The sequence below is a fragment of the Neolamprologus brichardi genome, chromosome 6, assembly GCF_056152115.1.
Source record: "Neolamprologus brichardi isolate AB-2024 chromosome 6, ASM5615211v1, whole genome shotgun sequence".
NCBI classification, from domain to species: domain Eukaryota; kingdom Metazoa; phylum Chordata; class Actinopteri; order Cichliformes; family Cichlidae; genus Neolamprologus; species Neolamprologus brichardi.
In genome coordinates, this window is record NC_142109.1 from 33195183 (window position 1) to 33218470 (window position 23288).

The 23288-nt window shown below is 41.1% G+C and overlaps 2 protein-coding genes across 3 annotated transcripts; both read right to left on the reverse strand.

Moving 5' to 3' along the window:
• Positions 1-249: 249 nt before the first annotated feature.
• On the reverse strand, positions 250-7181 carry LOC148102619 (E3 ubiquitin/ISG15 ligase TRIM25-like). Of its 2 annotated transcripts, none has more exons than XM_087842139.1 (11): positions 6986-7181; positions 5993-6767; positions 5558-5653; positions 5226-5459; positions 4966-5134; positions 4843-4872; positions 4655-4720; positions 4016-4207; positions 1721-1831; positions 1132-1248; positions 250-861 (listed from the first exon to the last, which is right to left on the reverse strand). In XM_087842139.1, the coding sequence occupies exons 2-11, from the start codon at positions 6743-6745 to the stop codon at positions 713-715; spliced, it is 1917 nt and encodes a 638-aa protein (XP_087698265.1). In that variant the 5' UTR covers positions 6746-6767; positions 6986-7181; the 3' UTR covers positions 250-712. The 2 variants fall into 2 exon arrangements, with proteins under 2 accessions (XP_087698265.1, XP_087698264.1); XM_087842138.1 differs by having other exon boundaries at positions 4016-4210; positions 6986-7102.
• Positions 7182-11122: 3941 nt separating this feature from the next.
• On the reverse strand, positions 11123-22363 carry LOC102793559 (E3 ubiquitin/ISG15 ligase TRIM25-like). The gene is made up of 9 exons (XM_087842140.1): positions 21723-22363; positions 16481-16576; positions 16134-16367; positions 15804-15972; positions 15030-15095; positions 13804-13893; positions 13133-13273; positions 12760-12819; positions 11123-12668 (listed from the first exon to the last, which is right to left on the reverse strand). The coding sequence occupies exons 1-9, from the start codon at positions 22317-22319 to the stop codon at positions 12127-12129; spliced, it is 1995 nt and encodes a 664-aa protein (XP_087698266.1). The 5' UTR covers positions 22320-22363; the 3' UTR covers positions 11123-12126.
• Positions 22364-23288: the final 925 nt, after the last annotated feature.

A 23288-nucleotide genomic window follows, 5' to 3' on the forward strand; every position in this document is an offset into this window, starting at 1 on the left:
ATTTGACCGGGAGCCAATGAAGCTGCTGTAGGACGGGGGTGATGTGGTGAATAGAAGGGGTCCTGGTGGTAATACGGGCAGCAGAGTTCTGGACATGTTGGAGCTTGTGGATGGATTTTTGAGTAAGACCAAAAAGAAGTGAATTACAGTAGTGAATCTGAGAAGTAACAAGGCTATGAACAAGAATGGCAGTGGCACGGTGGCATGTGGAGTGAGACAGTTGCACAGTTGGAAATATGTACGTAGCAAGTTATTGATAGTAATAGAAAAGCTATTAGTTCTGGATGATGTTGATTTAGAGCCGACCAAATGAAGCTCTGATTTGTTACTGTTGAGTTTAAGAAAGTTAGATGAGAACCATGTTCAGCTAAGCAGGCTGAGGGAGGATGGGGGAAGAGCAGAATCAGGTTTGGTGGACAGATAAACCTGGGTGTCATCAGCACAACAGTGACACTGAATATTATATTTACAAAACATGTGTCCAAGCAGGAGAAGGTAGATAATGAAAAGAAGGGGCCCCAGGTCAGATCCCTGGGGCACGCCAGTGACCAGAGGAAAGGGCTGAGAAGTAAAGGATTTAAGTTGAATAAACGGAGTGCAATCAGACAAATATGATTTAAACCAGGCTAGTGGAGTACGGGAGAGACTGATAGATAGATAAAAAAAAAACTCACAATGCATTCAGGCTTCAGATTAAAATCAAATATTGGTTCTACTTCTTCTGATTTCTATGAGGACGTGAGTGTTGTGTGCCTGAAGAAGCATGGCCTTTGGGTTTATCTTTCTTGGTGAAATCAGATCCTTTCCCAGATCCTGAAGACTTATGCCCTCCAGCAGAGCTGTGCGGCCTCCTGTCTGGATCTGAAGGAAAACATAGTAGTTAGTCAGTTGTCTTTAATGTAGGATGCGCACCACTTGCTAAACAAATCAACAAACAAATAACACTCCTACACAGTTTTTATGTACAAAATACAACAATCCCTTAAAACTACCGCTTAGAGAGTGAGGTTTGCACCCAGAGTGCTTCTTGTTATATGTGTCCTGTTTATTTAATCAGTGGAATCGTGTTGTTATTCATCATCTGATTGGCAGGCTGACATTTTTTATAACGCGTGAGGATTTGATTCATACTTGATTTCTCAGAAGAAGCATGGCCTTTGGGTTTATCTTTCTTGGTGAAATCAGATCCTTTCCCAGATCCTGAAGACTTATGCCCTCCAGCAGCGCTGTGCGGCCTCCTGTCTGGATCTGAAGGAAAACACAGTAGTTAGTAATTTGTCTTTAATGTAGGATGAGCGACACTTGCTAAACTAATCTGATTTAAATTTATTAAATATCAAAAAGTAGAGAAACCCATGGTCAGATCAGAAGCTGGAACCTTCTCTGGAAGCATTTTATTTTAAATATGAAGAGAAACAGAATGAGCTGACGATTTAGCTGGAAATATGCTGCGGTATACAATTATATAAGCCCAAGTTTTACATGGCCAGTTATTCACAAATGAATACATATTAGCCATTACCTCCTCCTACATAGTTCTTAAGTACAAAATGGAATAATCCCTCAAAAGTAAACACCGCCCAGAGAGTGAGGTTTGCACTCAGAGGGCTTCTTGTTATATGTGTACTGTTCATTTAATCAGTGGAATAGTGTTGTTATTGATCATTTGACTGGCAGTCTGACATTTTTTATAACACATGAGGATGTGAGTGCTTCATACTTGATTTCTCAGAAGGAGGATGGCCTTTTGGTTTATCTTTCTTGGTGAAATCAGATCCTTTCCCGGCTGGTTTACCTCCTCCAGGAGCACTGTGCGGCTTTCTGTCTTGATCTAAAGGAAAATATGCAAAACGTCTTCCACAGTTAGTCGGTTGTCTTTAACACAGGAAATGTGCAACGCGTCCACTAATCTGAACTGTACACAGGCATAGTGAATTACATTTTGTCAGGTTTAAAATGAACAGTGTGAATGCTAGAATTACTATAAATGTTTGATTTGTGAAGTTGCTTTTAAAGCCGCATTTACAAACCCAACATACAACATCTGCTCAATGAGAAGCTGTTTTTATTGGAAAGGTCCCAGAACTTTGGTTACTGCTGCTGTTAACTTCAGTGCTGCAGACACGCACGGCACACTGAACTGTAATGTACACAGTGGTCGTAGACGCTGCAATTCCTCATGCCTCCAGCTGAGCCGCTGTCTCCATCGACAGGGAGGTAAGCATGTCAGGAGGCGTTGGATCGGGGGAAGGATATCTGCATATGTATGTGTGTGTGTGTGTCCAGAGTTCAGCTGAGACAGTGTCCTTCGCTCTGCCAGGCTAAGTAAACAGTCTTCCAGCCAACCCCGGTGGCCTTGCGTGGGATAGGAAGAACAGTCTGTTCTCAGGGTGTTTTTGTTCAGCTCCAGCCTTGAGACCAGGGGCGGATCTAGAAGGGTGGCATGGGGTGGCAAGTGCCACCCTAAAATGATCCCTTGCCACCCCAAGTGCCACCCCAGTTTTGCATATGACAGTGTTGTTTATTAAAATAAGATAGCATTAACAGTTTGAGCGTAGTTACAGTCAATACTGAATATAAATGTTAAAACTGAATATGTTGCATAGTTGTTCTCTCATTTTAGTTTTAGTAATATTTTTAAATTTTAAATTTTTAAAAAAAAATTTAAATTAAAAACTGCTTAGGAGCAGCTTGAAGAACATAATAAAGTTCAGCCCATCGACTTAAACTCCAAACTCCACAGACCAAAATCCAGCTGAGCATCTGCAAGATGCACAAGAACAAGCTGAATCCTCCCAGACGCCACGAGAAACACAAACGTGTCACAGAGCTGCTTTTGCACCACAATGAGGATCTACACAATACTGGACAGGTGGCTTTGATGCTACGGTCGATCAGTTTATGACCTCAATTTTAATAATGACTGCCAGGAATGAAGACAACACTATGGCACAAGGCTCGTTTTGACATGTGTCTTTTATACTTTGAAAGTTTAAATAATTTATGATGGGTTTACTGGTTATGGGAGGACTCGGCCTCAAAGTGCTTCTGGCCTAATAGCTTTTAAAAGTGCCTAGCTGCATACTATTACTGCCAAACCATGAAGGACATCTACAAATATCCGTAAGCTTCTGGGTGAGTATGGGCAATGAAGTAAGGTAATTTTAGAACCAATCCCTGTCTGAGGTCTTCACAAACCTTCTTCACATGTTTAACTGACTCCACGATCATGGTTGTCTTTCAGTACAGAGACACGCCCAGTGGTAAGTTGTTAAAACACTAAATGCACTATCAGATTGATCGAGTTTGCCTTAAGCACGCTGACTTGTAACAAGTCATATCCTGGATAAATCTTATACTGTTTATTAAAAAATGGGGCTCCATCTTGCTTCTGTCTTTCATCATTTATAAGCTGGCTTGCAAAGGCAAGGCAATTTTATTTGTATAGCACACTTTCAGCACAAGGCAATTCAAGGTGCTTTACATGATTAAAATAAAACATAAAACACTATAAAAGTAAAATACAAGAAAGCATTTACAATAAAACAATAATCAAGAAAATAATTTATATGAAAAAATTAAAACAAACAGGTAGAGAGCCATAATAGGATCAGTTACTCATAAGCAAGTCTAAATAAGTAAGTTTTAATTTTAGACTAAAAGCTGCTTCTCCATGTTTAGTTCTGGTTCTAGGGACGGTCAATAAACGAGAGCTGGAGGACCTGACTGATCTAGATGGTTTGTAGCAGCATGATAGCAGATCCCTAATGTACTCTGGTGCTAACCCATTCGAAGATTTATAAACTAATAACAGCACTTTAAAGGGTAGGTATTATGTTGTATTGAGTATTACGTGTCATTGAATTTTTAATTAGCTGTTAGGGCACCAATTAATTAACACATTGTCCCGTTTGTGGTGATTGGAAACTAAGCTGTTTACACAGACATATCTGATTTTTGTCATTACAGACGTGTGTGTGTGTGTGTAAGAGAGAGATTTTAGGTTGTATCTTACTTGTCTTTTGTTGGGCATGAAATCGAGGTTGCCCAAAATGTTGCAATCGAGGTTGGGCCTGTGGATAATGGGGTGGATTCCATCTTTGCTGCGGTCCAATAAAAAGGGGGATAGGAACCGGCTGGTAGTACGGCTGGATGGGTGGACTGCTCAGTGGACTTTGGAACGTGGGGTTGCTTCTCTGCTGAGGCGCTGCTGAGTAATGAAACAGTGAAATGAGAACGCACTCTGAACATCTTTATCACACTGTAAAGAATCACGTGTCACAAAGTGCTTGTAATGTTTTAAATAGTTTTCACGTATGTGCTTGAGGAAGGAAATTAACAATATTACAATATGATTTGCAGTACTTTATATCAAAATGTAATATACGTATTTTTACACAGTGTGCCTTCTCTTGCAAATATGCTCAAATAACAAGTGCAGGGAGGTGTAGTCAGTAATTATAGCTGTACAACAAGACCACATTATCGTACGTGTATTATTAACTAGAGATCATCTTTAAAATTAACTTTAGTTACAGTGAATATCACACTAGGAGATAGTCAAATTGGCAGATGTTTTCAGATACTCTTTCAGTTCACATGTTACTGTATTCAAATATTATCCTATAACAACACCTCACTGATATAAACTTACCAGAATTTGGCTGGGATTCACTACCTCCAGCACTTTCTGGTCTGGAGACAGGAGCTGCTGTTTCACCTGTTAAAAACAAAGAGTACTTCCCAAATCCTCCCCAGAAATAGTCACCACTGAAGAAGAATAAATTCATGAGCATTTAACAGAAAATCCTCAACAGTATTTTCCACAAGACACAAACTCACCAGAATCCCCGAATGCACCAGCGTTAAGAGCTGCATCAGAACGTGAAAATGATTGGCTTCGTTAATCTTTTAGAATATTAATCCTAATTTACATTTTCTGCTAATGCGTGCCTGCACACAGACCTGCTTTAAAGAATGGTAATCTGGCCTCAACTGGCTGTTTAAGCATCGCCATCAGAGTCTCCCTCAGGGCTGCAGCGAAGCTCTGCGTCGCTATCACCTTCTTGGAGTCCAGGCTGATTCGAGGCACGTGAGGCTCAAACTTTACAACTTTGGGCAATTCAACTGAAGCCTGTGGGGGGGCAAAAGAAAGGTTTATTTATTTAACTTAACCACGCCCATTCTATCTTATTCTTTAGTTTACGTTTTCGTGTTCGTCTCACCTGTAGAAAAGCCGAGGTTTGGGTTTGACTCAGCAGCCTGTTGATATCTTCTCTGGCTTTTCCCATCCTATTATAGTTTTCGTCGAACTTCTTCGTGAGATCCCGAAGTTTCATCTGACCGAGCTCCAGCTCACGGTCCACCTCAGTTTGGGCCTCGCGTTCATCTTGAGCCAAGATGTCCCTCATCTGCTGATAAACAGCTGCGAGTGCCGTCTTTCTTTTGTTTGCTCCATCCTGGAACAGTGACAATAAGATGAGATATGACAACTGTGAGTTTTTCATAGTTACTGCCAGCACATTTACTTTGTCTCTGTATGACATGTGGAAATTACCTTCAGCTTGCTCTGCATGTTGTTCATTTGAAACACAACATTTTCAGTCTTCTCCATTTTCTCATTCAGCAAACCCAACTTGTCTCTGAGGTCAGACTATAAGAACAGACACAGAACAGCTCAATGCCTGGCATACAACACTAAGAAAAACTTGTTAAACCAAGAAAGACTTGAACTTGGCTGTCATTTACAAACAGTTGTACACAAGGGTCCCTTTTCAGGTATGAACCCACTTCCATCTTTTTTATACAGATGGAATGTTTCCTCTCCAGGAAGTCAGCTGACTGCCATCTTTGTTTAAAGATATACACACCAACATATTGATTTATAATATTACAAATTAAATAAGTTAAAACATGTATTAAGGAGAAACAGTTAACTCTGTACATAAGCCAGTGTTTAATACAGTACAATCGTCAATGTGAAGGCAAACACCTCCTTCAGGTTCCTCTGCTCGTCCGGAGTTAGGAAGGAGCATCCTTTGTGGATATGCTGGAGGCAGAAGCTGCAGATCAGACGGTCATGCTGGCTGCAGAAGAACTCCATCAGCTTGTGGTGGTCGGAGCAGATGCGCTCCGATAGGTCCCCGACAGGCTCGCTCAGCTCGTGGAGATGGAAGACGGGGTTTTCCCGGTGAGGGCGCAGGTGCTCCTCACAGTAAGACGCCATGCAGGTGAGGCAGGTCTTCGATGCTTCTGCTTCCATGCAGGTATCACAGCGGATGACATCGTCTTTCTCCACTTCGCTCTCTTCTTCTCTCTCTTCTTCGCTCTCCTCTTCGCTCACTTCTTCGCTCTCCCCTTCGCTCGCTTCTTCGCTCTCCCCTTCGCTTGCTTCTTCGCTCTCCCCTTCGCTCTCCTCTCCTCTCTCCTCTTCGCTCTCATAGCCTCTCTCCTCTTCGCTCTCCTCTTCATTGAGGTTGTCTTCGCTCTTGCTCGATCTCACTTTAAAGGTCTCCACGACGGCGATGAGGACCGTGTTTTTCTTCAGCTCGGGTTTGGTGTCGAACACGGTCCGACACTGAGGGCAGCTGTACGACTCCTCCCAGCTGGCGAGCAGGCAGTCCTGGCAGAAGTTGTGTCCGCAGGGGATGGTCACCGGACAGTCAAAGGTGCTCAGACAGATGCTGCAGGTCAGCTCATCCTCCAGACTCATGATAGAAAACTGAGACTCGTCCACTTCGGCCATGATGGGACTGATGCGAGTGAAGCTGCGAGACACAAACGAAACTTATCATTACAGCAGATAATCAACGAAGGCCAACCCCTCCTGTAGTTAAACAACAGCAAACGCAATCGCACCAAAACTCAGAACAGCCATTTTTACTGCAGTAAAGTTCATGACGTTGCACATAAATAACCAATAACAAAGAATCCACGCGGAGCTGCTGTCTGCAAAACAAAACACTGCAGACCGCTTTATACTCACAGGCCTCTGCTGCGCGTGATGAAAACTAGAGTTTCTTCTGGCTATAAAAAAAAAAACAGTCTTCCTGCTTGCGTAACAGGACTCGTGATCAGGTACCATCCTCCGAGCGCACGTCAGAGCCAAATCATTTTTTTTATGAACACATTCTGATTCTCGCTGTGAGAAATAAATGAGTTATTTCTCATCCCTTTTTACACATTCAAAACATTTTTTAAAATGGAAAACGGTGAAAAAGTCTGTTCGAAGAGAGTCGTGTGCCCGCTCAGTGGCGGTCCTGGGCGAACACTCCCTCTGGCGCCCCCCCCCCATACACACACGCATACAGACAAAACATATTAAGGACATTAACATAAAGCTGTTGTACACACACACACACATGAAGACAGAGAGAGTATGCATAGTATGCCATAATTCGTCATACAATGAGAACAGGACAAATCAACAATTGACACTAATTAATATTAAAAACTGTAACATAATGTATTGTTTGGAGTTTAGTCTGTTACTGTTGTTATTTTTACCATTTCTTCTTGCAGCAACTGTAACGCACATAATTTCCTTAGGGATTAATAAACTATTCTGATTCTGATTGTTTCAGGATGACCTGCCATTATCCAATCACACATCTGCTTACCTGCATCGTTTCTCCTCCTCTACTTTTCTCTTTTTTCTAAACTGAGGACCTGATGGCTCTGAACTTTTCTTGTCCATCTTCCATTGGTTTTAATTTTGCACTCCAGTATGAACACCCATCCCTCAACCCAAGGATCACCACAACATGATCTAACACACCTACACCTTAGTTCACAGATTCACTTTGTCTAGGGTGCATTTCTGAGATTTCACACAACCCAGGATTCAAATCATGAATACATAATGGGCTTGGATTTACAACATTATAAATGAAATGTGCTCTATTTGGAAGCAGCCGGCCCCCCTCCCCTTTCGAAGGGTTGTGTGTGAGACTTTAAATCATCAAACTGTAAATTTTAAATTGTTATTGATCCCTTTACCCCGAGTCCTAACGTGTATATTTATTTTCTTACTCTTCTTATTTTTATTGTTTGTTTACTTGCACTGCTGTAACTGGAGCCTCGTCGTCTCGTCTCTCTATAAACTGGACTGTCTGTAGCGGAGATGACAATAAAGTTTACTTTGACTTCAGCAGCGAGCAGGCGCACCGAGGGCTCTCGCGCTCACTTTTCGTGTATAGAATTTCGAAAAAACATCGGTGCAAATTATAAGTCTGTATTATAATGTCCGCTGTTTTCGTGTTTGTTGGTTTGTTTTTATTTTGTTTTATTTTGAGAGTTGGTTAGATGCTGCTCCAGCCAGCCAGAGAATCCCCCGCCGCCCCGCCCTCTCCTCCCTGTGCCGCAAGCAGCAGGCGCACCTTGCTAACGGAGGGCGCCCTTACTCCCAGCAAATGGGCGATAAAAAACCGATCGGTGCCTGTGACATTCCCAATATGCGCTGGCATGACGTCGGAGTAGCATGAGTACGAGCATTTTTTTTTTTATTGCCCGTGATGCCGCCCACCACCACGATGCCGCCCCGGGCAACCGCCCGTGTCGCCCGTATCTAAAACCGTAACTGTGCCCGCTTCAACCTAAAATGTTGTGTTAAGTTCGTGACAGTAAATATGTGTTGTAGTAAAAATGTATTGCACCTGCTCCTTATGCCACCTGTCCTTCTCAAAAGAAAGATTTTTTTTCTTGTCTTTTTTTTACTAGTAATAATCACTGGCGAATTCAGAAGACATCTTTTTAAACTAGAATAAATGAATTGTAGCAATAATTTACCAAATATACTTACTTACACTCTGATCCACAAGTATTTGGACAGTTACACAGGTTGTGTGACTTTACCGCTGTATACAACTATAGTGGATTTTAAATGAAAAAAAAAAATCAAGCTGTGACTGAAGTTTTGAATTTCAGGTGCAATTCAGGGGGTTAATCAGAATATTACATTATCTGTTTAGAAATTACAGTAATTTTTATGCATAGTCCTCCATGTTCAGACACTCAAAAGTCCCTGGATAATTAACTTGGTTAACAAAAGCTCTTTAGAACATCCAGCCAAACCAAGAACACTCTTGATTGTATCACTGTCAAGGTCTGCAATCACGAGATGCCTTCATAAATGTAAATCCAGACGGTTTAGAACAAGATGAAAACCACTGGTTACACTAAGAAACTGGAACAACAGGTTAGGAAAAGTATGAAGAAGGGGAGACACAGCTCATGATCTGAAACAGACGACATCATCCGTCAAACATGGTGGAGGCAACGTTATGGCACAGGCGTGTACGACTGTCAGTAGAGGTGGCTCGCTGTTAATAATGTGACTGCTGATAGAAGCCACAAGATGAATTGTGAGGTATACGGGGTTATACTCTCTGCTCAGATTCAGCCAAATGTTGTAAAAAGGAGTGAACGCTTTACACTGCAAATAGATAATGACCCAAAACATATGGGAAAAGCAACATTTGGTTATGCCTAGCTGAGTGCTGGCAGGCACTGACTGCAAATGATTTTCTTCCAAACATTAAAAAGCAATCTTGATAGTAAAAATCACATTAGTTTGTCCAGTTATCTCAGAGCCTCTAAAAATGGGTTTTATTGTATAAAAATAGGTCTAATTCCTAAACAGTTAATACCATTTTTAAACCTTTGCACTAAAGCTGAAACTCTGACATAACAGAAATCAATTCAATTCAATTTTATTTATATAGCGCCAAATCACAACAAAAGTCGCCTCAAGGCGCTTCATAGATACAGAGAAAAACCCAACAATCATATGACCCCCTATGAGCAGCACTTTGGCGACAGTGGGAAGGAAAAACTCCCTTTTAACAGGAAGAAACCTCCGGCAGAACCAGGCTCAGGGAGGGGCGGGGCCATCTGCTGCGACCGGTTGGGGTGAGAGAAGGAAGACAGGATAAAAGACATGCTGTGGAAGAGAGACAGAGATTAATAACATATATGATTCAATGCAGAGAGGTCTGTTAACACATAGTGAGCGAGAAAGGTGACTGGAAAGGAAAAACTCAATGCATCATGGGAATCCCCCGGCAGCCTACATCTATTGCAGCATAACTAAGGGAGGATTCAGGGTCACCTGGTCCAGCTCTAACTATATGCTTTAGCAAAAAGGAAAGTTTTAAGCCTAATCTTAAAAGTAGAGATAGTGTCTGTCTCCCGAATCCAAACTGGAAGCTGGTTCCACAGAAGAGGGGCCTGAAAACTGAAGGCTCTGCCTCCCATTCTACTTTTAAATACTCTAGGAACAACAAGTAGGCCTGCAGAGCGAGAGCGAAGTGCTCTAATAGGGTGATATGGTACTACAAGGTCATTAAGATAAGATGGGGCCTGATTATTTAAGACCTTGTATGTGAGGAGCAGGATTTTGAATTCAATTCTGGATTTAACAGGAAGCCAATGAAGGGAAGCCAAAACAGGAGAAATATGCTCTCTCTTTCTAGTCCCTGTCAGTACTCTTGCTGCAGCATTTTGGATTAGCTGAAGGCTTTTCAGTGAGTTTTTTGGACATCCTGATAATAATGAATTGCAGTAGTCCAGCCTGGAAGTAATAAATGCATGAACTAGTTTTTCAATCAAGTTTTTCAAATCAAGAAACATGGTGACCTGGAAACAGCAGTGAACACTTGGAAACACTAAGACACAAGGAGCACGCACAGCCAGGGAGACAACGACGTGACACAGCTGGATCTGACTAACAGAACAGTTATTTTGAGGGTTGACTAACCCTCAAAATAAAACAGGAAGTAACACGCACATCGAGAGCCAGAAAAGGACACGTAAGGTTGACATTAGGAAAGGGGACTAACAGACATGGAAGCAAGTGTCAGACTGGGGAGACAAGGGATGAGACGCAAAGGAAATGGAAACGGGTAAGGCAGACCGAAGACAGAGACATGACTGAGACACAGAGAGGGGGGGAGTGAGGGACAAAACATGGGGACGAGACAAAGCCATGAAAGAAACCTAATATCAAAACAAGACACCATGAAGTAAAAAAATCTCAGAGACCCTCAAAAGACGAGACTGTACAAAGCTAAAACTCAAATCATCTTCCAAATGCAAAAGAAAGAATAATGAATTTACACAAAACTCGAAACCCCTTTGCTTCAATCTTTATTCACACTATTTGTTTATTTATTATTTGACATGTTTCTATTATATAGCGAGGAGCAATCATAAGCATTTTAAAGAGTTTTATTGGAAAAGAAGTCAAATTTAAACAACAACACAGTATTTATAGTGTTACACATGCACTGACCATACGATAAAACATCCTCGGTGACTTCATAGATCTGGGAGCAATTTGGTGATGATGGGTCACCATGTCACAAACCAAAAGTCATAAATGGTTCAAAGTGATCAAATCACCATTTTGGATTCAACACCAGATCTTAATCTGATGCAGAATCGATGACCAGTGCTTAAGAGAGGAGATTTTGACCAATATTAGCACATTACTACATGTTCTGCATGTGATCTGTAAGGTTTCATGGTTTTCCACTGATACAGTTAATTAAGCCAACAAATGTGGCAGCCAAGACCTGCACCTGGATAAACAGCGAATAAGAAGGCTGTCTGGTAACAATGGATATAAATTATGCACAAAGATGTTAATATTTTGTGGGCGATCGTGGCTCAAGAGTTGGGCGTTCGCCTTGTAATCGGAAGGTTGCCGGTTCGAGCCCCGGCTTGGACATTCTCGGTCGTTGTGTCCTTGGGCAAGACACTTCACCCGTTGCCTACTGGTGGTGGTCAGAGGGCCCGGTGGCGCCAGTGTCCGGCAGCCTCGCCTCTGTCAGTGCGCCCCAGGGTGGCTGTGGCTACAATGTAGCTGCCATCACCAGTGTGTGAATGTGTGGATGACTGAATGTGTAAAGCCCTTTGGGGTCCTTAGGGACTAGTAAAGCGCTATATAAATACAGGCCATTTTTTTTTTTTTTGATAAACTGGATTATTAAAATAAATTACTTTTTTTTTTTACTTCAGGAGGAAAAATCTAATCTCTTGCTTAGTAAACTGAAAAACTGAAAACTGAAACACCACAGGACACCTTTAATTATAGCAACAATCGCACCAGCTGACTGTGTATGGTATTCATTGTTGCATTTTGCAAAAGGTAATGGAGGAGCCATTAGAGAAAATCCAGAAGGCTGGATAGATAGCCTCTAAAAAGGCAGGGTAAGGGAACTTGATAGTGTGGAAGGGATACGCCCTCTCTGCCACGCGATAGAACGTAGCGGTGCCGGCCTCGCAATCCAACAGCACGCCGACACGCTTTGGATTTGGATTAGCAAGCACGGTCTCGCTGCTGTTATGCCAGACTGACAGGCCGACATTAAACCACTCGACGCACCAGGACTGGACGTTGCGGCCCAGTCGACTGGTGGGGCCTTTGCGGTCCATGCTGCTGTAAGCCAAGCCTACGCCAATGAAGTTAATGTTGGTCAGTCGCACTTCCCAGTAATGGCGTCCAGTAGAGAAACCCTTGGAGGCGAGCACCTGGGAGCAGACAGCAAAGCGTCCGGGGCAGTCGGGGTAGTTTATGTGCTCGTCTGACACCGAGGCCTTAGTGAAGTTCTCGGTCAGCGCGATGCGTTTATGGGCGGTGCTTGGATCGAAAGTGAGTTCTGTGGCGTCTGAAAGGGAAAAAAGGAAAGGCCATTTTATTTTTAAAAAACAGACACGGCTGCTGTTGCTGCATGAGGGGATGATGCCTGCTACACTTACATTTCAGAAGTTCACCTCTCTTTTCAGCTGTGCTTATGTCTGGGGGAATATCTGGAGCTTCTACAATTAAAGACAAAAAAGTAAATCGTTTGTGTTGCCATATTGGAAAATGGACAGGGTTACTGTAACACTGGAATTGTAGCTTGTGCCCAGTTGGGGTGTATTTACATGGTGATAGTGATGATTTGGTGATTTTGTTTGCTTTCCACACAGCTGTCAGAGTTGTAATAAGTGAAATAAAGACATAGACCGAGTTTGTCATCAAGCTCAGAGATAACAGAAGATGAATGGCACCTGTTCTAAAGTCTGTTTTGTGGTGCTGGGACTACATTAGCAACTCAGCATACAGTGCTCAAACCTGATGTCTGTCTACCTGGTTTCTGATTAGGTTCAGCTGCAGGAGAACAGTCTCTGGGTTTCTCTTTCACTCCATACTCCAGCAGGTTTTCCATTGAACGGGCGTTTTTCTTAATTCCCATAATGCCAGTGGACTCATTAGGCTTCGTTTTGGTTTCTAGAAAGTAGAGAAAGCCAGTGGAGTATTTATAACACTGAATATGCATAAATCAGATCTAAATACAGGCAGGGAAGACCCGACATTCTCCATATTTATTATGTAGGTTCATTATTCCATCTTCATCAGGACTGTGTGTGGAAAAACAGAGTTCATTACCAGTAAGAACTGACACAGGAAAAGATTTGGCACTGAAACAATCCTTCACATCGTCACTGTGAACTGAGTCATAACAGATGTTTGCGCACAGCTGCACGAGCAGAGGAAAAAAGCTTTTTAAACCTTTCTTTGGGTTTATGGAGTCTTTATGTCCTTATGACATTAAAATTACAATTATGGATCTCTCCCAGTTTATTTTGTGCAGGGCTTTAAAATAGACTTGCTTCTAGAACCGACCACCACCAAAACGTTTGACTTGGATTCGGTTTATGGTGTCATCCTCTATTAGAAGTCCTGGAAACAAACTGTCGAGGGACTGTGTGCTATCTATTGGCTCATTAAAAAAAAAATTAAAATCACATGTTCCTTACTTCGAGTTTTTTTCTTTTTGGCTGTTTGGGCTTGAGGAGCTGGACTGTTGGACTCGGGGAGTCTGGGCTGACCAGGAGAGCACTCCACTTCTGAGAAAACATTAAAAAAAGATTAGAGGCATTTTATTCTTTAACCTTGGCCCATGAGGGGGGGACTCCAATGTGTGCAGGTGTGTACAGGAGACCAGGTGAAATTGGTTATTTGTTATATTAAATATTGGTAAAATAAATTAAATAATCCTTTGGAAATCGATTTTCAATAAAAAAGTTTAGTTTACTGAACGGTAAAATGGTAAAATAAATGCAGACCAACACAAACATCTCCAAAAGGTGTTTATGTGGGTTATAATGATAATGTACTATTATTACAGAATAAGTAGTGTGTAGAAAAAATACTTCCCAATGGGCCTCATGCTTTTGTTTAAACACATGCATTAGACAACAATTTGGGATCAGTATGATGCTAATGCATATTTTGACAATGACGCAGATTTCACTAGAAGAGCTGAACTACAGCCAGTAAACTGGTATCCAGCCACCGCCTGGGTAATAAGTTTAAACAACTGAAAGAGTTCGTTTCTTTTTCTACTGAATTTGAATCATTTATACAAACATAGGCAGGACTCTAAGTGGCCTGCAGACCTTTACAGCTACGGTCTTTAAATCTGGGCCTAAACATGCTAAAAAGATAAAGTTTTCCTCCAATTTGCATCTCCCTCTGATCCGACCTTGATCTTGACCAGATTTTCAGCTAAATTAAATCAGTTTGAGATGTTATTGAGATTGACCATCAAACATAAATTAGAAACTGATATCTTGAAAACTGTGGATGCTACACTGCTAACACACAAATTGAACCACTGACATCACCCCTCCCTTTTGGGGAGAACAATTTGTAATATTTTAAATGGAACAAAAACACATTATTATTGCAATGAAAATACAAAGTACCAAATAGTGCACTTTAGAGTAGTAACATGCGATTTTTATTTATTAAAATATTATTTTTCATGCAAATACATAGTTATGCATATTATTAACGTTTATAGGAGAGGCTGTGGCACCTTCAGTATATTGCACAAATATGCTTTGCACATCTGCAATAAATAAATAAGTACGTACACAAATATTATTTAAAAATAAGCAAATATTTATGCAGATGTTTTCAGATATTTGTTGCATGTGTGACTGCATTTAAATGACTGTCTTTCCTGAGAAGAACATACCCAACTCTGGCTGAGCTCCGGTACTTTCAGGTCTTGCTGGTCCTGAGACAGGAGCTGCAGTTTGACCTGTGGAGGGTAAACGGTTGCATTTAAACAGCACTTTACTTCTTGTTTGTGGGACTAGTTTAATCTGCCCAGTGTATGGTTACTGGGGCCCCACCGGGGAGGCAGCCCTGAGAGGGAGCTTGACAGAGAGTGGCTGCTGGCTGGGCCTTAGCCCATTGGGCCTTTCCAGGTGCAGCCCAAAAAGCTACATGGGCCCACCCTCCTGAACCTGAGTGGTGTTCTGTTATTGGACCTCTTTGCAAATCACAGTTTGTCCATAACGAACACCATGTTTGAACATATGGATGTCCTGAATGGACCATGTTTTGCACCTCCATAGTATTTGGCAAGGATGCCTCTTGGGTGAGGTGTTTTGGGCACGTCCCAGCAGAGGGAGGCCCCGGGGCAGACCCAGGACATGCTGAGGAGATTACATCTCTTGGCTGGCCTGGGAATATCTGTGTCACCTGGATTAGCTGGAGTCCTCCCTCTACTCAGGTGACTGAGGAGAGGGAGGACTAGACTTAGGCTGCTGCCCTCGCAGCCTAACTGCATGGCCATCCTTGAAGAAAAAAAATCACAACCCTTTACCACAAAGTCTTCAATCTTTCCTTCGATTGCCAACATTTTAAACATAACACAAACTCACCAAATTGCACCAGTGCAAGTGTTAATTTCTGCAACAAAATTTGAACAAAACCTCCTGCTAATGCGTGCCTGCACACAGACCTGCTTTAAACAATAGTAATCTGGCCTCAGTGGGCTGTTTAAGCATCTCCATCAGAGTCTCCCTCAGGGCTGCAGCAAAGCTCTGCATCGCTATCATCTTCTTGGAGTCCAGATTGATTGGAGGCACTTTAGGCTCAATCTTTACAACTTTGGGCAACACAACTGAAGCCTGTGAGGAACAAGAGACAGGGAACGCTGTTTATTGTGACATGATTTTGAATCCCTAATTATTTATCTAGTACCATAAATGCTCTGTCTTGTTCTTCAGTTTAAGTTTTTCACCCTTTTCTTCTTTCCTGCTTCACATTCCTGTGATAATGTTTGTCTCACCTGCAGAAAAGCCATGGATTGGGATTGACTCAGCAGCCTGTTGATATCTTCTCTGGCTTTCCCCATCTTATTACAGTTTTCATCTAGCTTCTTCACGAGATCCCGAAGTTTCATCTGACCGAGCTCAAGCTCACGGTCCACCTCATTTTGGGCCTCGCGTTCATCTTGAGCCAAGATGTCCTTCATCTGCTGATAGACAGCTGCGAGTGCCGTCTTTCTTTTGTTTGCTTCATCCTGGAGCAGAATAAATACAGACACAATAAAATATGAAAATAATGACGTTTTATCAGCGCATTTACACATTTGTCTCTGATTAAATTATATGACAAGTAATCTATGGAAATTACCTTCAGCTTGCTCTGCATGGTATTTATTTGACACACAACAGTTTCAGTCTTCTCCATTTTCTCATTCAGCAAACCCAACTTGTCTCTGAGGTCAGACTATAAGAACAGACACAGAACAGCTTCAGCGCATAAATGTCATACAGACACAGCTCAGTGGGCCTGCAGAAGATTGCAAGTAATGCTTACATACTTGTTAAACTTCATTTACAATGAGATCAGTGTTATCTGTAGAAAGTGACGCCTTGAATAAAGACGTGCGTTTAGATGCTGAGGGGAAAAAAGATCCATTACCCTAAACTTGGAGTGTCAATAATACAACCTGAGGACTGAACTAGGCTTCAAAGAATCTGTTAAAAAGCTCTCCTGTTAGCCCATGCCTTACCTGCATGGGAGGAGCATGATCCCCACAGGGTCCAATAGAAATGATCCAGCAGTCAATCAGTGTTCACCTATAGTACGGAGGGTGCTGAGTGCCAAAACAATGTAATTAAATACATCATTAAGTGATTCATTGCTTCATTAACTAATTAATATTGGAAATAAACAATTTACTAAATATTTTAAATGAAATTAATTGAACATTGAATTAATTACGTACATATTTAATTAATTATTTTCTATTTTAATTCATTAATGACACATTTAATTAATTCATTTTGAAATCCATTAGAGGATAATATGCACCTGTCGATCACTGTGTTTAACATTTGCTCTCCTGGACTTAACTCTGAAAACCTGGAAGGACTCCGTTCTCATATATTGCTATGTCCATTCCAAATAAAGATATAATTTAAAAAAACATCATTTTGGTACTTGAGACCCTCCATAATGCTGGTTTGTGTGATAGCATTGCTTCACAAGCTATAGTTCTATTAGGGCTGCCACGATTAGTCGACTAGTTACGATTACATCGACTATCAAAATCGTCAACGAGTAATTTAATAGTCGACGGTCGTTTGATCCCAAAAGACGCAGGAATAAGTAGTAGGATTTAAGAGTGTAATAACGGACTGAAACAGAAGATGGCAGCACTGCATGTACAAGGATGCCAGCTGCCGTTAAACCCCGAAGAAGAAGAAGAAGAAGAAGAAGAAGAAGAAGAAGCTGTGTCCAAGAATTCATAGCGCAGCCCAGCTCATTTTCCAACAATGGCGGCAGCTAGTTAGTTTTAATATTACTCTTATTATTCTTTCTGGGTCACAAAATAAACGTTTAACATATTTTCAGGCGAGAATGTAGCTGTGTAAACCTCAAATATCTGCTCAGTTTATCAAGACACCGCATATTTTCAAAAGCGCGCCGACGTTTTCGGAGACGTCTGTTACCCACTAGCTCGATAGCTAGCCGGGGGCTAGGCTAACTAGAGCCGTGAGAACACTGGACTCCCGGCAAATCGTTTTCAAACCCACCGCCGTCTTTCGCTACTCGGGTTAAATATATATAAGTCACTTAGATAACTTAAAAATGTTATTGTTTGGCTTTTTTTTGTATTTTATTTGTTCCTGAGTAAATCGGTTTGGCTGAGATTAAAGTTATAGTTTTTACACAGCTGAATAAACGTCAAGCAGACAGCTGATCATCAGAAGTGTGAGATGCTCGAGAATATACTCCGGTGTCCTGTTATATTTTAGATAGCAAGGAGTTTATTAAACTTCACCGAAACAATCTTCAAATTTCATTAAAAGTTAATAAACTCTCATCTTGTCTTTATTTTTAGTTAGCACATACCTTAAACACTTAAAGCTGTAAGCTAATGATAGTTATATAAGAGCAGATGCTGCTGGTGCAATAAGCTGTACGTTTTATGTCCAATGGATGATGATCTGATTAGTCGACTAATCGCAAAAATAATCGGTGACTAGTCGACTATCAAAATAATCGTTTGTGGCAGCCCTAATTTCTATGAATAAGCTGATTGTTGTTATTGTGTAAAGTTAGTGTTTGCAACAAAGTCTAATCTGTTGTAATTTAGTGTGATAACGTGCACCTGTGCTGACAAGCTCTATGTTTCAGAGCGGCACTTGAGGGAATTCCTGGGTCCACTAGGGCCGTGCTGATCCACAAACAAGAGATTTAATACAATTTAGCTCTGATTCTGTGTCTATGCTGCTCTTATCTGCTTCTATCCCATGGTTAACATTATATTTTATTGTGGTTTAACTGTAATACGTCATCTGAAAGACGCTGAATTATTGAAAGAGATGTTGATATTATTTCCTACTTGCATCAGTTTCAGAACCACATTTCTACTCGCCAGCAAGGTTGTGTGCTTAAAGTGTGGCAGCGATAATAGGGAAAGGGCTGAACCATATTCCAGAGATAGTGGGATATCGTGTCTGCTGTAACAGGATCCATTCTGACTAGTGGATGGATTTGCAAAGTGTAAAAGCTACTGAGAAGTAAAAGAATTGTTCTTTTTACTGTTTTCTCAGCAGGGAGCCCTTTGCTTATCCCATCCCATGTCATAAGAGTCATTGCTCAAACTCTCAATCTTAGCCAGAAGTCTAAATTATGGTCAGTTTTGCAGCTATCTTAGTGATAAAGACCCATGGCTTGCAATACTACACTAAGAGAAAACAATAAACCCAAGCAGCCGTGCCAAGATATGCTTAAAGATGCAAGGACGATGAAGATAAGGAGATAATGAAGGTAGATGAGGTTAAATACCTGGGATCAACCATCCAATGCAATAGACAATGCACAAGTGAGGTGAAGAAGTGAGTGCATGAATGGTGGTTGAAGAGGAGAGTCAGGAGAGAATTTGTGATAAAAGGTAGTGAGACCTGCTATGATGCATTGTTTAGAGAAGGTTTGAACTGACAAGAAGGCTGAGCTGGAGGCTGCAGACTTGGAGAAAAGAAAGAGTTTTATCGGGAGTGACTGGACGGGAGTGAATCGGAGAAACAGCTCAGGTCAAGTGGTTTGGAGTCAAAGTCATAAAGATAAGGCTAAAAGATAACAAAGAGATGGCTGAGATGGTTTGGACATGTGCAGAGGAGGGATAGTGGACATATTGGACAAAGGATGCTAAATATGGAGATGGAGGAGGACATGCAGAGGGGTGGTGTGACAGAAGAGGATGCTAGCGATAGGGTGAGATGGAGGAAGATTATCTGCTGGGCATCCCCTAAAGGGAGCAGTCAAAAGAAGAAGTGGACTGTTCATCATATTCTGTGCGTCCTTACACTGAAAAACTGTAAAAAATCTGAGCTTATTGTTCTATAGGTAATTATGTTTTTCTGGTTGGGCTCACTTGAGACCAAATGAAGCTGTCTAACCTAAAATGAGTCTGGCAAATATCTCATGTCTGTGATTTTCCTGTTGCCAAATAAAAATTATGATTGATGAGTTAGCGATAGTAGTAGTAGGTAAACTTGAAAGGTTTAAACCTGACACTCACATTTTTGGCCCTGATGAATTGTTATGGTCTTATTAGTGAAGACTACCAGCTGGTTACATAAGTGAACTACTTTTGTAGAAGACAAGAAAATGTACATGCATGTACACATGGTGTACCTCAAGGCTCTATTTTGGGTCCTGTCTTGTTTGCACTGTACATGTTTCCACTGGGGTCTATTTTCTCACACGGTACAATCTTTCATTTCACTGTTTTGCAGATGACTTGCAGATCTATCTGCCTTTAAAAGCAGATACAGACTCACTTCAGCTATTATTACGCTGCCTTGATGATGTTAAACAACTTCTGTTATGTTTAATTCAAACAACAGAAGTTGTCATTTTTGGTAACTTCATTAATAAACACACTGACAGTGTTCTGGGCCCTTTATCTTCCTAAGTCAAATGTAAAATGATTTTGGTTTTAACAGCCTTAGTTGTTGTTTTCATATTTTCCTGCATCACTGTTATGCATTTTATTTATTTTAGTGGCATTTTACATTGTTAAGCACTTTGTGCAGCATGGACTGTTGCTAATGTGCTACATAAATAAACTTGGCCTTGACAAACAGTGCTGCAAGGATGAATTTAGAATTTACTATAATAAGCTTGTCCTAGTTGGAAAACAGTTGCACAGCCAACCACTACAGGCTTGAACCTGTTTAATGTATAAAAACTGCTCTTGTGTGAGGAGTTTTGTGTGAAAGTGACATTTTCTTCTATTATGTCAAATTACAGACAGGTGAAGCACATGACTGAGCACCACCTTAAGCTGACAACCAACAAGAGCAAATGGGAAGAGGAACCGCGCTCTACTCCACTGAACACTACGTCAGGGAGGGGTGCTACTGTCATAGGGCCCTGCTCGCACTTTGAAGGCGTTGTCAGCTTTTAGCAGTAGGGTGTGATCAACTGACTCACCCGTGAGGATTATGCAACAACTAAATGATTCATTCTCTCATATGTCTCATCTCTCTCAAAGTTATTGAGGATCTTATCTGAGCAACTTAACTGCACCTATGATGTCAACGTGCCGTCTTTCTCATTATGTCCAATGTTATTTGTATTTCTCATTTCCCATCATAAATGTGTAAACCAGTATCATTGTAAAGTGTGTCCATTTCACTCTTTGGAGAGCTAATAAAAGGTAAACGGTGGACCGGTATGGCTGCTGTTATTGTGTGTGTATATATATTTATATTTCTCTTACATTCTTATATATGTCTATACTTTGTATTTTGTTGTACAGTTATCTTATTTTCAACTTTAATTTATATATTTTATCTTATTCTTTCCCAGTTAAATTTACCCTTCATTCTAATTTGTGTTGTACAGTTATCTCATTCTTAACTTAATTTTTTATATTTTATTTTATTCCTTCCTGGTAAATTTACCCTTTTTTATTTTCATATTTATTTATTTCCTATCTTATTCATAGCCTTTTCTTTTTTCTTTAGGTCACGAGCAGTTGTCCAAGCATTTCACTGCATATCGTACTGTGTATGACTGTGTATGTGACAAATAAAAAATTTGAATTTGAATTTATTGTATGCTTTGACCTTATATCAGGAAGGATAATAAAACATCGTACAAGGTAATTTATGGCATTGGAATGTTGATTAGAGGAGCCATTGATTATGACCTGAGAAGGGGAAAGCTAAAGTCAGGCCCCTCCTTTAATATGAAGTACAAGTCTAACCTAAATTTACTGGCTGCTAGCATTTGGACACATTGTAGAATTAACCATTAAGTTCCGATTTTCATTCATTGTGACCACAAACTGTACATAAAACTCTAATATTATCCTGAATATAAGGAAGTGCCAGGTGAATACTAACAAACACACCTCTTTCAGGTTCCTCTGCTCCTCCGGACTTATGAAGGAGCATCCTTTGTGGACCTGTTGAAGGCAAAAGCTGCAGATCAGACGGTCATGCTGGCTGCAGAAGAACTCCTTCAGCTTGTGGTGGTCGGAGCAGATGCGCTCCAACAGGTCCCCGACGGGCTCGCTCAGCTGGTGGGGACGGAAAATGGGGTTTTCCCGGTGAGGGCGCAGGTGCTCCTCACAGTAAGACGCCATGCAGGTGAGGCAGGTCTTCGACGCCTCTGCTTCCATGCAGGTATCACAGCGAATGATCTCCTTTTTCTTCACTTGGCTCTCCTCTGCAGTCAGGTTGTCTTCGCTCTTGCTCGATCTCACTTTAAAGGTCTCCACGACGGCGGTGAGGACCGTGTTTTTCTTCAGCTTGGGTTTGGTGGCGAACACGGTCCGACACTGAGGGCAGCTGTACGACTCCTTCCATGTGGCGAGCAGGCAGTCCTGGCAGAAGTTGTGTCCGCAGGGGATGGTCACCGGACAGTCAAAGGTGCTCAGACAGATGCTGCAGGTCAGCTCATCCTCCAGACTCATGATAGAAAACTGAGACTCGTCCACTTCGGCCATGATGGGACTTGTTGTATCGTTTACAATGTGTGCAATCCGTGCTTATTGTGCCTTGGGGTTTACCGTAGTGGCAGTGGGGGGCGTGTACGGAATTATTATGGAAGTGGAAGTGTGTCATTATTATGTTTACAGATAAAAGAAACCTCCTTATTTTATAATCGTGACTGCACTTTTTTGCTCATGTTATTTTTTGCCTTTGGTTCAAATCCTTCAATGACTGTTCTTTCTTTTTGTACTAACTCTTTTAGCTTTGTGTTTATTGTTTGTTTGTTTGTTTGTTTGTTTTTTGCTATATTGCTCAACCGAGGATGTTACATATTCGGATTAATGATGGTGCCTTGTATGTTATACTGTTGTTTGTAAATAAAGTTAAAAAAAAATTATGTTTACAGATTGGCAATAAAGCAAATGGTGGCTCACGAAGCAGTTTAAAAAATGTTCTTTATGAGATTAAGAACTGAACATTACAGGACTGATGTGAGTGAGCCTGCGAGACACAAGCGAAACCTCTGTGGATAATAACTGGCCAAACCCCGAGTTATGACTTGTGTCAAGCCAGCCTCCAGTTTATTTTCTGTTCCCTGTGTATTCAAAGTATTACGGGAAGGGATGTGGAAACTGGATTTCAAAATAAAAGTCAACTTCGAGTGAATTAACAGATATGTTAAGAACATAATAACATATAATTTAGGCTGTTTTTTTTGTTTGTTTGTTTGTTTTTTACAAACTCTAATGTTAGATCTATATGACACAGCCTTGTACCCTAATTGTGCCCTGTCACTATCAAGGCCATCTTATTTTGGATTTCAAAGTAAAAGCCCTGTGAATCTTCATTTTTGAACTACTCTTTCAATTTCAAAAGTCGTATTTCCAAAGACTATTTGAACTTTATATCAACACTTTCCAACCACAGTCTTTTTCACAGTAATACCATATCAATATCAAGTCAGTCTGATTTCGCCTTTCAAA